We start from the raw sequence: 15,803 nt of genomic DNA on the forward strand, positions 1-15,803 counted from the left end.
AATTAGCACCAGCTGAACACACTGAGCAGATTAGAGGCTGCAGAGGGACGTAACATATAATGATCTAAATAATAGTAGCTGGTCTACTGTTCTGTCACTGGGACGAAAACCGCATCGTTCTTCCTGAAGTTCAGCTAATGGATGACTCTCCTTTCCAGCACCCTGGGATAGACTTTCTCGGGGAGGCAAAGGAGTGTGATCCCCCTGTAGTTGGAGCACACTCTGCCACTCGAAAGGTACTGCTGCTGATCTCCATGCAACATTGTAGACAGCCCAACAACATCCAGAACCTTCAGGAACTCAGGGTTAACCTCGTCCACCCCAGGGGCTCTGCCACCATTGAGTTGTTTACCTGCTTCAGTGACCTCATGAGTTGTCTTGCTCGTTTCCAGACTCTACTTCCACCATGGAGTATTCCTTCAACCGCCCAACAATGTTTAAGTCAACAGCGCTCCACCCACACTATACACAGTGAACGTAGAGCGCCGCTTTCCTCTCCTGAGTTGCCTGATGGTTTTCTAGAATCTCTTCGAAGGAGTCCAAAAGTCTTTTTCCATGACCTCTGAACTGCTTTCACACCTGAATTTTTGCTTTCGCTACTGCCCGAGGTGCCTTCTGCTTGGGCTTTCGGTACCTATTCACAGCTTCCAATATCCTGGGCTAACCAAGCCCAGGAGGACTCCTTTTTCAGCCCCGTGACTCCCTCCACCTCTGGTGTCCACATTTGGTTTTGGGGTTACCACCATGACAGGCAACAATCACCTTACAACCGCAGCTCAGTGCAGCAGCTTGGGCAATGGAGGTGCTGAACGTGGTCCATTCAGACTCAGTGTTGCCAGTCACCCTCACTTTTACTCACCATACTTTTAGGTGTGCCAGATCTGTCGAGCATCATCCCCCACCACCAGGTGGTAATCAGTTGACAGCTCAGCCCCTCTCTTCACCTGAGCATCATCAGTGTCCACAGATCTGTTGATACAATTAAAAACTCGATCATCGACCTGCAGCCTAGGGTGTCCTGGTGCCACGTGCGCTTATGGACGCCCTTATGTTTGAACATGGTGTTTGTTGTGGACAAACTGTGGTTTGCACAGAAGTCCAGTAACAGGACACTGCTCAGGTTCACATCTAGCAGGCTCCCAATCACATCCCTGCAGGTCTCACTATCAGAGCCTACATGAGCATTGAGGCTCCCAGGAGGAGGACAGGGTCTCCAGGTGGGGCACCATCAAGCTCACCACCCAGGGACTCCAAGAATGCGGGGCACTCTAAATTGTCATTCAGCTCATAAGCATAGACAAAGTCACCCCCCCTCCTGAATGTGCAGGGAACAAAAGATCATGCAGATTGGGACCTTGTTCAGCTTGCTGTTATTCATTCTTTCATTTTGAACTACAGGGCTATGAATTCTTACATTTAGCTGATTTAGTGCAGTTAACACACAGTATTATGTTTTTCTGTGTATTAGTTTCTTTGGTGATTTTTTTTTGTTACTGTAAGAAAATTGTATCTTTAATCCTATAATTAAAGATATTAATAAAGATAATGATTATAGTAATTCAACAGGAATTTGAATGACAACACGTCTGCTGCTCTGGTAATATTCAAAGTCTCCCGTATGGAATCTTTAAAAGCATCAATCAAGTGAAGAGTTGTTAATTAGTGCCAGTTAACATCCAGTAGCCCAACAGCTAAATGTTGATGCTTGTAATTTAACGGTTACACGGCAGACACTGATCCTTTGGCCACAGGCATATTGGCGTCTGAGAGACAGGATAATAAGTGTGTTTGGATGTTGAACAGGTGGTAACAACATCAGTCCCAGTAGTCCCAGTCAGAAGTGTGTTGTGCACCATGCTTCAGTGTGTTTTCTAGTGTCACTTTCACGCCCAGGTTAGGTTTAACCCTTTAGCATTATTAGGGTTAGGAAAAGATTGTGGTTTGGGTTAAACCACAGCGCCTCACAACACCATTGATTAAGGAATGCATGTGGGAATAAAACATGTGGCCTTGTCTGTAAATATGACGTGAGAGCAGCTTTGTTGAGATTTGAATATTTGTTGCCCTGACAAGGAGAACAGACTGACTAAATACAAACATCTGGTACTCAACAAACAGCCGTCATCAGGGGCACAAAAATAAATTCAAGTTTGTTTAATGCAGATGTCCTCGAGGTTTCTCCTTCCAGCAACAATGGAACTCATGGCAGCATGAATCACGTATTGCAGCAGCCCTACTACACACCGGTGCACCCCGCTGAACAAAGTGAGCCCGCTCAGTGCCCACTGGTCAGCCTAAACCCTGAAGACAACCTGGGATGCTCCTGTGGTGAGGTGGTGGGTACATCACTGTCACTGTCACGCAATTTCATGCAATTGGGGAACACAAGAGGGGAAAAGCATCCAGACTTCTGGAGAAACGTTCTGAAAGGGTTCTCACCTTTTGTGGATATAAAGGCATTATCCTGTTGTAGAAGCCACCAGCCTTTTTAGGGCTACTGTGATGCATCTACAATTTCCTTGTATTTCAAATCTGTTATTCACAAATTATTAGAGTCACACTTTCTGCACCACAGGCCAAAAGTATGATATACTCCATGGCCAACTTTTAGAAATACTTTTATCTGAATGGAAATCTGTGTTTTTCTATTATGCGACTGAATCATGTCCGAGGTCTAGATTACTATCTACAAGTCTTGTTTCTGAGATGCTATGAAGTTACCATGACGATTCAATCTTTGATGTGTTATTGTGGTTTTGGTGGAAGTGATTTATTTTTTTAAAAGACCTCAAACGTTGTTTTCTATGACCAATATCCAACTAGTCACCAGTGGTAATGTGGTCTGCATGATTTGTTGAAAATAGTGAAAGTTGCACAACCAAACCTTGAACCGCTGAAAGTAAAATTCTGTTTCACTTCCTCTGAGGTGCAAATGCCAAATCATCCACCAAGTTAGTTGGTGAGATTCAAATAACCGTCTGCCCAACATAGCTGTGACTAAAGGGAGGATTTCTGGATCAGCGATCAAACTAGAAGTCTTGCTGGACTCTGTCACCAGCTGAAACCTCAATGCTGCTGACTAAGCATCTGCATCACAACTAAAAGCTGCTACTTTTTTGAAAGAAGTATGACAAATGTTTGGAAAAAGTAAGAAATGGAATCTCAGCAGTCATATGGTGGAAACATCTTTGGGTTTTACAAGAAACCACCAGTGACAACATAGTCGTGCTGTTCAAGTTTGGGTGGCGAGGCAGCTCTAGTCACCGAGTAAAGATGTGCTTTCAGACAGGATTTAAAAATGTCAAGTGTTGGAGAGAGACAAGCAATTTATCAGCTGAGCTGGGAGTTGTACTTGGAGTATTGTTTGTTAAAAGATCAGGGAGGTACGAAGGAGCTGATCCATTTAAAGACTTATGTGGCTGGCAAGAGTCGGGCTGCAGCATTTTGAACAAACTGAAGACCAAAGATCAGCCTGGCTGATACCAAAATAAAGACTATTACAGGGCCCTCCCTGAGCTGGAAGAAGCTGGCTTATCAACAGATCGACATGTCCATCACAAAGATATTAACAATGTCTAAGGGCTGCGATTTGTAACTGCCAACAGCTCAGTGTACTGATATTCGCGGTAGATGGTAGATGGTAGAGCAGGTCACCAACTGGAAGGCTGGTGCTTTGAGCCCAGTCTGCAGATATCCTTAGATAGGAAACACTTAGAAACAGGGTAGAAAAAAGTGCTTTGAGTGGTCAGAGCAGAAACACATTATATAAGAACCAATCCCTTTACCACTACTATCTTTGTTTCACCTTCCAATCATGTCAAAGTAGAAAAAAGTGTAGCAGCATTACAGGTTAGACTAAAGGAAAATGTTGTCTTCCCTCAGGATGAACCTGATATCAACAAACGACTGAATCTGAGTGCAGAGGAGGGTGAGACATACTCGCTCCCGACTCCACGATTCTCTTCTCTACTTTAAACATCTTTTTTCTGGATTTTTGATTACAATGTTTATAAAGGGAGATCTGATCTAAACTAATCACATTGGCATGTTTTGCTCGCATGCTCTTTCAAAAATGCCTCCACATTTTCTGCCTTGTTAAATTTCCATGCATCTCAATGCTGCCTGCAGGTTCTCGGTCACCCGGGTCATCATAGTCTAAGGAGCTTGGTAAGAAAAGCTCCTGGACTGGGTGTTTCTTGACAATGTAAAGGACTTAAAGAAGTCCAGGAGCTTTTCTTACCAAGCTCTTTAATTTATTCTGATTTGACCCCTAACTGACTGGAAAAGCATAAAAACACAATCTTACTGGTGGGGACATCATGAAGACGATTATTCTTCATTTCTTTTTCAGAATCCGCTGCAGAAAAGAAGCACGCGCTTTTTGGTCGACCCCGGATGATGCAACCTGACCAAAGTTATTGCATCCTCTACCAGGAGGGATTCATCAGCGCCTATAGCCACGAAGCCCTGATGCCCCTGTGGAGCTCTTTCACCATCGACAAGCCTGTAAGTCCATTGACTGGTGATAAGATGTAATGTTTTGGGTTGTTTTTTGGAGAGGAGGGTAGTTATATAATTACAAGTTTTGGCTTCAGATTGATATAAAAGTTCAATGTGAAGACACATAGTTAATCAGTAGCTCTATAAAACTCCATTTGAAAAATCTTATATGACAAAAAAGAATTACTGACCCACAGTGAATAAGATTTCTGCAGTTTCCACATGAATCATGAATCATGGATGGTGTGAACGTTGGAGAAACTTGCAGCATTTAAAATTTCCGATTCATTCCAAGGGGGGTTTTAGAGGAAATGAGTCTGATTGTTTCCATCGATTCACTCTTGTAGAATGAAAATCTGGATACACTTACCATTTTATAATTATGATTATTTTAGGATTAGCCTCTGTCAGTGCGCCCCAGGGTGGCTGTGGCTACAATGTAGCTGCCATCACCAGTGTGTGAATGGGTGGATGACTGGTTGTGTAAAGCGCTTTGGGGTCCTTAGGGACTAGTAAAGCGCTGTATAAATACAGGCCATTTACCATTAGGATGAGATTTTAGCTGATGTTTCTAAAATGTGAAACCGCCCTAAATTAAATATTTAATATTTTAATGTGTGAACTATTGAATAGTTATGAACAAGTGCTAAGTGCACACTAGTAGTCCTCTAAAGACATCCAAATTTAATTATGTATTTACCATCTCAACACATAATTTGGCGAGTAGTTATTTATTAGTTGTTACTCAATGACAAATTATATTGAGAAGGCGATAATCATCGCAGTCTTGACCTATCAGGTTACGTTGTTAAGTGTTACTGCTTATTTTGTTTGGGCATATTTCTTACCTTAAACCAAAAAGGGCAAAGACACATGTATAAAGATTTAAAATATGAAGTCAACTAATGCAATATTCAAGAAACATGACATCACTGCAGTTACATAATCGTAACCAATAACAGATGCAGGGGTGCCTTTTTGGCATCTCTTAGAAATACAGACTGCTACAACATTATACACGATATAAACGATACATGATGTATGATGTAAACAGAAAATTAAAAAGTGATCTAATAACAGAGAAATATTTCATTATTTTAATGATAATGATGCACAGATTTCGTCACCTTAAAAGTGATGATTTAAACGACAGTAGAAATGCAGCGTGGATGAAGTTTGGCTAATGATCTGTTCAAACATGAAGCGTTGGATTTCTTCCTACCACACACACACACTGTGTTTTCGTATCTTTGTGGAGACATCTAATTGACATAATGCTTTCCCTAGTTCAGGGGTGGGTATCATGGTCCTGGGTTATGTGACCCAGTATTCTGAGTTTCTTGATGTTTTTTGTTATTCCTTTCAGTCTAGTTTCATTTCAGTTTATCTGGTTACATTCTGTCATGCCTGGGTTACAGTTTTAATTCATGGTTTATCGAGCTCCCCATTGGTCTCATCCCTGTGTGAAGTTTTCTGTGTTAAGTCTTCGTGTGTTTATCATGTTTCATGTCCAAGTTCTTTGTTTGTCTAGTTCGAGTCATGTCTGGGTCTCGTTATGTTTCCCGTTTTATTTTGAAGGATCCTTGTGTTTTTTGTTTATTGTATTTAGCTTCACGTCCTGTCATTATGTTAATTGTTGTCAGCTGTTTTCCCCATGTGATTCCCCTGATCATTCCTTATGTGTACTTAATCCATGTGTTTCTGCTCAGTCGGGGTCAGATCGTCTGTTATCCTCATCTTTTCATAATTTCCGTTATTGTGTCACTGTTTCATAGCCTGCCTAGTTACTCTGTGTTCATAGTTTCTTCATAGTTCTTTCACAGAGTCTTTTTAGGTTACACAGTGTTCTTAGTCTCCTTAGTTTCCCAGTTTCAGTGTTCTCCAGTGTTTTTGTCACGCCATCATCCACAATAAAGGCTCGCTTTATTTTTGGAAACCTAGTTCTGTCTCCACCGTGTCTGCATCTGGGTTTACCTCTTCTTCACACCGGCGCACCCCGCCGTGACAGTGAGAAACTCCAGGCCTCGAGAGCCGGTGTCCTGCAGGTCTTAGACGTGTCCTTGAGCCAACACAGCTGATTTAAACGGCTAAATTAGCTCCTCGACATGTCTTGAAGAGGCTCTGCTCCTTCTGTGTGAAACCTAGCATGCACAAGTCAAAAAACTGGCAAAGTAAAACCCTCACAATTTACATAAATGTAAAATACATGTTCCTCAAATAGAGCTGTGGGTCACTTTGTGGTTGTACTCCCTGAGCTTGGTTTGCTATAAAAGACTGAAGCAGCAAAGTGTTTGTGATAACCAGTTTTTAGACGTGATTTCTATTTTTCCTTTGGCAGAAATATTTGAAAATGACTAAAGCATGTTTCATATTCTTGTAGAATAACCTGGACCCGTTGCCTCCAGTCACACCAGATTGTTTTCGGGCTGATGTGAGAATTTCAGCGTCTCAGAGTCCCAGATGTGATCAGTATACTGCTGCTGGAAAGCTGCACTCAGCCTTTTTGTATCCACCCAGTACGTATCCATCCAAACTGACACAACAACCACGCTAACTGATCTCCAGCCAACCTGGAGTCAGCGTTGAGGGACCACATGAGTACTCACAGAGTCACTACCGCAGTGATGTTCTGTCTAAATATTTTCTTATAGATTATAATAAGATGGGCATTTCCATAGCAGTTACACTCTTTCCAGACTCCCCCACACATCATTCCCCACAAATGTGTCTATAAACCAGTTTTCAAACTCGTCTAAACTTGGACACAATGATCAAGCACACACTGACACTACAGATACTCAATACAATACTTGAACCAGGTTCAACAAAGTCTGAGTCTAACCATAAATCTTGAGCTGATTAACTCAACTCAAGGTTTAAGAATTCGGGGGTGGGGGGGTGGGGGGGTTACTGGAAAGGCTGACACAGTGCTCACCATGAGTGATGACTGCAAACAACAACAATGAGGTCTACAAACCATTTTAGCGCTGGACTGAGAAATGTGTCACCGTGCTGCGACGTGCAGACGAAAGCAACTGTGGAATATACAAGTTAAGCGTTTATAGGTCACTCATTAAAATACATGCAAATTCTAAATTATTACGGGAGCAGCACTTTACCCCTGTGACCTTTTTCTAAATGTTTCATTTGATTTAGGCACCATATTTGGTTCCTCGCCCATTTAGGGTTTATGTTTTTGTAAGTGTGTACATATTAGAAGTATATTTAAAAAAAATAGGAAAAACACAAACTTTCACAAACATTTATGAATTGTTACTGACACTGGCACAAATATAATACTTTGTGTGTAACATTGATAATGTCCACTAAGACCAAAACTGCAGAAATCTCGAGATGAGGAGTAAAACTCAAAAACAAACAGCAGGTCAGGAACAAATAATCCAAAAGTAAAACTCACAAGGAAAGACAGCCAACACGACAAAGAACACAGAGACTCGGACAATATGTACACACCAGGTGATTGCAGAGACAGGAAACGCCAGGGAGCACGGCTGAATCTGACAAACAAGACTACAGGAAGGCCTGTTCCAGGGGTCGGCGACCTGCGGCTCTTTAGTCCTTATACTGCGGCTCCGCGTGGTTTGGGAAAATAAGTATTTAGCTGAAGTGTATTTTATTTATGTTAGTTCTTTTTTAACTTGTAGTTCTAAATTGGAAGATTATTGTGATTTTGAAATATAAAAATAAAATTATATTTTAATATTTTTTCATCGCTCAAAATAAGCGTCACACTCGCAGAAGCCGGTGTACCCGCTGAAACGGCGTGCATTTATCGAGACTTTCAACCCCAGGTAGGTCAGTTATGGATCTTTGGATCCACATTATGTCAAAAGCTGTTCTCCACCGTGAACTATGTTACAAACAAACACGCTCACGCCTCACAGACGACAGCTTACAGTCCTGCGTAAAGATGAAAGTGACTTCGTACAGCCCCGATCTGCAGACGCTGTCCCTCCAGGACACTGAGGCTCTCCCGAACCCAGGCTCCTCCTTGAAAAGAGAGTGTCAGTTGCATTAAGGGCCCAGTTGATCAAATCCATAATTCCTCTTTAGGCTTTAAAGAGCAAGAATGAGACAGAGGCTTTCTGAGGCTTAGAGATTTACAATAGTAGAACTGCTTTATAGTCATAAAACAAACAAATCTACAGATTTTACAATTTCTAGTCTGAAAATGTCTAGAAATGCTTTAAACCTTTACTCAAAAAGCATCTCTAGACCCAGCAGTCTTAGCTAATTATAGGCCAATCTCCAACCTTCCTTTCATATCAAAAAAAACACAATTTTCCAAATTTTGGAAGTGCAGTGTCCAATGATAGTTTACTCTGCTGTTATACCAGTAACATTGATCATGCAAGTGGTCAATTTAAATGTAAAAATTAAGAGAAAGACACAAAATTCTGCAAATTAGTGTGATTGCACATCTGCTATCATGCTGCAAAGATCATACGAATGAGGAAATAAAAGAAAGATTGAATCAGTTTGTGGGTGGACAGAGAGGAACTCAACATTTATTAAGAAAACCTGTTTAACAGACTCTCTTACCAAAGTAACCGACGTATACTTTATAATAGTTCTTGATACAATGTAGCCACGGCTCAGGAGGCGGAGCCCTAACAAGCTAAATACGAATGAGATGGTTGGTGGTTCCAGCGTCCGTATCAAAGTATCATTGGCCAAGATAGTGAAGTTGTTCCCAGTAATTTTTATTACTTATTATTTAATAGAAAAAGAGGACACTGTACTCATAAATGTAGACTGAATATTGTAGTCACATCTTCCAACAGCTTGATGCACCTTCATTCTCAAGGAGGAGGCATCAGACCTATGTTTTATCATCGGGGAAGGAAAAGCCAGAGGATAGAGACAGCACTCACCTGCTAACACGTGAAAACGTGTATAAACATGCTTGTTTATTCACAATATTGTCAGAATTACTTATTGTCACGAGGTTAGACATGTGACCCTCCCACTTCCAGACGGTTGAAATAAGCTGGTTTGACAACAACAGCTGGTTAAAAGCCAACATTATGCCAGCTAATGCTATGTTCCACAACCCACACGTTCGCTCTGATAAACATTCTCACATCCTGTGAGAGTCTGTTCAAAGACAGTTGAAGTGGCTCTAATGTAGGGTAACAGTAAAACTGAATGGTTGTTTGATTCTCTCTGTTGACCCTGCAGCAGACTCAGGGTCACTTGTCTGCTGCCTCTCACCAGATCCTCCTGAGAATCAAGGAAAAAATAATATTTCCATTGAACTTTTTTGTGATTTCCTTCCTCTTTGGAGATTAAAGACACTACCCAAACACATGAGATATCAATGGAGAGCCCAGGATATCCTCTATTTAGTACATTGGGACTTGGTAGGGTGGCCCAAATAAGTCAAAAGACGTAGACCAAAAACAAATGTCCATTACACAGGACATAAATGAATAGGCTGCTTCTCAGGAGGATATGACAGGTAGGATAGGCTCCAAAACAGGAAGCCAGTAAAGCATGCAAACCCAGCACAAACTGGAGGAAAACTGGCTGATGAAGCGAGGGAGACATTTAGAGAAATCATTTTTTGTTTGGTCTTACTTCAAAATACCAACCAGATGTACTTCTCTGTCCAGCTGAGTGTAGCAGGAAGAGGTCATTGTTTATCTCATGAATTTCAGGCAAACAGTATCTGATACGATGTGTGAGAACTTGGTACAGCTGCAGTGAATTAATAATTGTTTAACTGCTCCGACAATGGCAGAGACTGTCACTCGGCCATCCTTATCATCATTCTCTGCAGGCCGGGGGATTAGCTCAGTGTTTTAGTCGAGTGATGAAAGATGCAGATCTGAATCAGGTGTTTTGTTCTTAATGTTTGCACAAAAGATCTGCATCACTGGCATCAGAAACATATGCACCAATATATTTACTTTACATTTAGAGTTTCCAATATGTTTAGACTCATTTTCCTCTCCTTTGCCCAGAGTTTGGTTGCATGCAGGTAAGCAGTCAAAGTGAATGCAGAGCTGTCAGGAGACAGCAAAAACTCAAAATGCCAACAACAGAGATGGGCAGTAACGTGTTACTGTAATCCCATTACTTTTTTCAAGTAACGAGTAAAGTAAGGGATTACTATTGCAAAAACGGTAATTAGATTACCGTTACTTTCCCGTAGGAACGCTGCGTTACTGCGTTACTAAAACCGTGATTTTTTGCGAGAATGTCTCATGACAGTGACGTAAGCGAGTGCGACGTTCGTGACAACAGCTGTGTGCAGATCAACAATGGATCATATATCGAGTGCAGAGAGAGTATGAGCGTGCAGCGTTTAAAGCGTGGAAGTACTGACCTTACTTTGAGTTTGATTCCATAAAAAGTGACAAAAACATTAGTGTCCGTTGTGCGTGGGAAGAAAACTTCTTTTTACAGCGAAAAACCCCTAAACTTCCAAACAAGCACCGAGTAGCTACGACGTAATGGGAAACTCACAGAGAAACTCGCGGATTCTTCCACTGACCGCTGCACACCTGCACCAGGGTAACCCTCCGCCTACCCCACTCCTGCTTTACAGGTGAAAATAGAGCAACAGGACCGCTAGTCTTTGACTTTATTTATTTTCTGCTGTGTTTTACTTGCATCTATTTGAAAGACTGAGTGTAAACACACAAAATATTTTATTTTATGTGCTGGAATGTGCAGAAAATAGGTTTAAATGTTAAACAAATTTCTTCCAGTCAGAGAATGTTGCAGATAATTAAATTTTTGCTTGATGCATAAAGTTAAAAGATTAAAACTAATAAAACAAGTTTTAAAAAGAGACTTTTCCATTTGATTACATTTTGTATGATGATTATGCAGAAAAAGTAGAATTGGGCTGAAAGATCTATCACTTTATCACCTATTCAGGTTGTAAATCATGTTTTTAAAAAGTAACTAAATAACTAAGTAATTCATTACTTTTGAAAATAAGTAATCAGTAAAGTAACTGGATTACTTTTTTGGGGAAGTAATTAGTTACTGATTACTTTTTTCAAGTAACTTGACCAACACTGGCCAACAAACTTTATTAGAAACGATAACAAAAAGAGCCGAAACAATGAAATGGAATTATTGAAGTGCTTTAGCTTTCTTGTTTTGTTCTAATTGGCCCAAGAACACAGTCCACAAACGTTAGTTAGGTCATTATGTGGCCTTCACAAATAGACAGAACAACAACCAGACACTGGCTTCAGTGGAAACTACATGAGTCATCCATTTCCTGAGCCAGATGCATTGACTTCTGTAAAACCTTTCACAATAAATACCACCTCATAAAATATAAAATGGTGGTTCTCAAACCTTTCACAATGACTACCACCTCATAAAATATATGGCTCTCGAAGCACCACCCTTATGACGGACATTAAAGTACAGTAGTGTAGGCCTATTTAACACCATATACTGTTTACACAAGACAATTTTCTTACATAAATGTTATTTATTTTAACTGTCATAAACAGGTTGTGACATGTGATAATGATAACACCTGTACTGCATTAAAACATTCACAGCAGCTGGGATATCCGGTCTTTAAGTGATGACCTGATGAACCCTGCTTCTGGGTCCAAACTAATCTGCATTTATTAAGGCTGTTGTCTTTTTAACATGTTTTAATACTTTGTATCTTGCTCTATTTAATCTGAGCAAGTACCTAAAACAGTCAGTGATGACTGTCGGCCTCTCAGTTTTTATTACCACCGTTCATTTTAAAACTCAGTTTTTAAACCCTTACGCTGTAACTGCAGCCCAGCCCATGCAGCAGTATATGAATGACTAACCTCGTATTGTGGATGGATTATCTCAGTTGTTCTCCTGACTGAAGTTTGGTCTGTTTACAGCATCCTGCTATGCGATTACATTTGTCGCTAACCATCAGGAACCTTCACGTTTACTTTTATCGAGTGGAAAAAAAGTTAGCGTTCATCCTCCAGCTTCACTGTGTTTATATTATGCTAACATAGCTGTGTAGCTAGCCACCATGTAGCATATCATTAAATAGCAGCTAGCCCAACTTCAGTAACCCTACAAACGTCACTGCTGTTTGGTTTTCTGTCTTCATTTATGTTGGAAGTGACAGCAGAGCTGTACGTTTGAATTTTTCAGAAATCCCTCAATCAGAACATGGTGTATTATTTAATCTTTTAAAAAAATTGGAGACTTCCTGCAAACCACTAGAGGAAGCCCACGCACCACCAGTGGTACACGTACCACAGTTTGAAAAACCACTGCTGTAAAATATCAATAAATGCTGGCAGAGAAAATGCATTGGGTGAATCATAGAAACATTTGCAGGGTAAACTGTTTTTTGTTTTTTTCGGTCAGATTTAGTGATTTAGTTTGAAACTTCCTTTGAACAAAGAATATTTGCAAACTCAGAAGGAGCAAAAGAAGTCAGAAAATCAATGAAAAATAATAACGCCTCCATAAACGTGCATTAGCAGATGTGGCTGCTTTGCAACAACATAGTGAAGTGCAATTCAGCAAAGTACCAAAATGCAGCCTGGTTCCAGCTGTAAGCTTCCTTTATTCTACTGAGCTGTGAGTGAGGGTGGGTAGTGCCTGCATGTGTAGGCTTGCCACTCAAATCTGTTAAAATCACTTTAAAAACATTGTTTTCTCCCCAAAATGTCATATTCTACTTCTAATGTACACAGGAAAGCTTAAGATGATCACGATTTCACTGTTTGGTAAACATGATAATTCATGTTATTACAGAAAGGCAATTAAATATTAAGAACACTTACCCATCTTCTGAAATTTGGTAGTTGTGTGAAACTAGTGAACCTCACGTTGTTTTACATGCAGGGGTAGGACAACATCATCATTACTGTGACAGAATTTCTCCAGGGATTCCTATTGAAGACTGTCTGAACTATGTCCGATGTCTGCCTCTCACCTTCTGTTACCCTCTAAAAGTCCGTATTTCCTTTTGTGTTTTTGCAGATCTTAATACAACGGTGGACCAGCAGTATGATGCTTTACTGATGAGTAATGTGGTACCAATGTACCCCGAGTTTAAGAGTAAGTGCAACATTAAATGTTACTGAAAAAGCTGTGATGCTTGTAAAGAAAACACGTGGCTGTGAAAAAACAACAACAAAACAACTTTATTGCTGAATATAAAATTACTGCAAAAGAATACAGATCAAAAAGACATGGAAGGGAACCTCTGACTCAGGTTGAGGTGACAGCGTGGAAGGCAGAGTGCAGCTGTTCGGACTCAGGACTCCCCAGGGGGCCACAGCTGCAGTCAGAAAGCACTTTAACATGAGCCATCTCTAAAACACCGGACAATGTTTGATTTGTGGTCTGCGAGACAAAGCACTCTGTTACTTTTATTATTGTTCAGCTCATTCTCCAAAAATGTTATCTCAGGAACAAAAACACAGTCTTTAAAGTCTTTGGAGAAACCAAAGTCTCTGCTTTAATCTCTTCTGCCTCGTAGAGAGCACGAGAGAAACAATTCTTTTCATTCAGCCTTTAACGAGATCTCGTGTAGCTGCACATGAAGTCCTGGAAATCAATAAAAATCTTCTAAGAGGACAAACAGAGTATAGAGTGTATGGGTTCACAGCTGGGGATCGTTACAGATGATAAGACAAAGGAACAGAACTACGCACAAGTTACAAGGAAGAGGAGAACACGAAACACAAACATGACACAAAGACATGAAGATAGCGCGCAGCGACAACAGGCAGACGGAATACATGAGTAACTGAAACCGTTACAGTTACCATATTCATATGTTCGGCTATGCCCTCTCTATTTTTGGTAATTCCACGCTGGTGGAAACCCAAACAAAACACGAAAAATCTAGTTGGTATTGGTACGGCGAGTAGCCTTCAGTAATAGTAATAAATCACACAGCAATGGTACGTTCATGTGCTCGTAAAAAGCATGATCATATATTAAGTAATACGTTACAAAATACATTTTTAGGCATATATTCTGTAATCTGTAGTGGAACACATTTTAAAGTAACCTTCCCAACACTGCAGACACGGACATACGGCTGAGGTAACAATTACACATTACATAAAACCAAGACCCTTGGATACATCCAGAATATAAACAGAGTAAATTAACTTAGAATACGAGCCGACTGCTGGAGGAAGTGATAATGACAAAGTGACATGGTCCTGGGTCGATGAGTCCCCCTTGTGGACTTTGCGTCCCTGAGTTTGTGTTTTTAAACAGTTTGAGTTTCCTGTTTTACTTTGAAGGTCTGTGTCCCGTCGTGTTTAATTAGGTTCAGCTGTGTTCCCCTCTGGTGTGTCGTTCCCTCATTACCTTCTGTGTATTTTTCGGCTGTGTCCCAATTCAGGGTCTGCATGCTTGAAGTACGCGCACTACGTACGGTGCGTACTATAAGTACGAGAAGTGAGAGGCTTGTGAAATGGGACGGTCTAGCCTTCGTCGCGCTGTTCAGGTTGCCTAGCAACCATGATACTAACCGCGAGGAACGTCTCATCAGCTTTGTGTGACAGAAATGAAGGAGAAAAATGTTTTGTTGGTCATTCATTTTTGTCATGACATCACTTTGATTAGTTGAGTATCTGAGGCTGAAACCACAGGACTGTAAAACATGATTGTTGGGCTTCATTTCTGTACTGAACAGTCATTTAAGATTAGCTAGTAAATAATAATTAGTTAATGTTGTTCATGAGACTAAAATCATCTCACTGTCGTAATGTAAATATAATATGGCCAATATTATAGTTATTGTCAGATTATTATGAGATATATATATATATATATATATATATATATATATATACATACATACACACACACACACACACACACACACAAACACACACGTGTGTGTATATGTATATATATGTTCTGCGTTATTAAACATTCGCACATAAATAAGTGACGTCATATTCAGTACTTACTTTTGATAGTTCACTTTTCGGCCGCTCCCTTCTGCCGTATTTTGCGGGAAAATTATCCACACCCACCGCCGCGCTATGAATTGTGGGATATATGGGACCACGAAGCGTGCACCGGACCACGCTTGATATTTGGGGAAATCGACGGCGCATTTGAAGTACACTTCGAATTGGGACAGCCGTCGTCGCGTGGCGGTGACGTAATCACACTTAAAATGCGTACTTCAAGCGTGCAGACCCTGAATTGGGACACAGCCTGTGTGTGCCTGCCTGTGTTCCTTGTCGCGTCGTCTGTGTAACCTGGTGTAATTTCTGCGTCTCTCTGCCATTTTTGCTCCTCATGCCGTGTGTGTGGTTTCAGCTTCT

At 40.7% G+C, this 15,803-nt stretch overlaps 1 protein-coding gene across 1 annotated transcript in view; it reads left to right on the plus strand.

Moving 5' to 3' along the window:
• The window catches only part of LOC102793243 (venom phosphodiesterase CdcPDE), a 48,929-nt gene that overhangs the window by 23,982 nt on the left and 9,144 nt on the right, over positions 1 to 15,803 (plus strand). The window contains exons 18-22 of the mRNA XM_087834504.1: positions 2,164 to 2,336; positions 3,883 to 3,928; positions 4,352 to 4,506; positions 6,881 to 7,016; positions 13,486 to 13,563. Of these exons, the coding sequence (XP_087690630.1) occupies positions 2,164 to 2,336; positions 3,883 to 3,928; positions 4,352 to 4,506; positions 6,881 to 7,016; positions 13,486 to 13,563 (588 nt within the window). The remainder of the gene's footprint in view (positions 1 to 2,163; positions 2,337 to 3,882; positions 3,929 to 4,351; positions 4,507 to 6,880; positions 7,017 to 13,485; positions 13,564 to 15,803) is intronic.

The sequence above is a fragment of the Neolamprologus brichardi genome, chromosome 22 (assembly GCF_056152115.1).
Source record: "Neolamprologus brichardi isolate AB-2024 chromosome 22, ASM5615211v1, whole genome shotgun sequence".
NCBI classification, from domain to species: Eukaryota; Metazoa; Chordata; class Actinopteri; order Cichliformes; family Cichlidae; genus Neolamprologus; species Neolamprologus brichardi.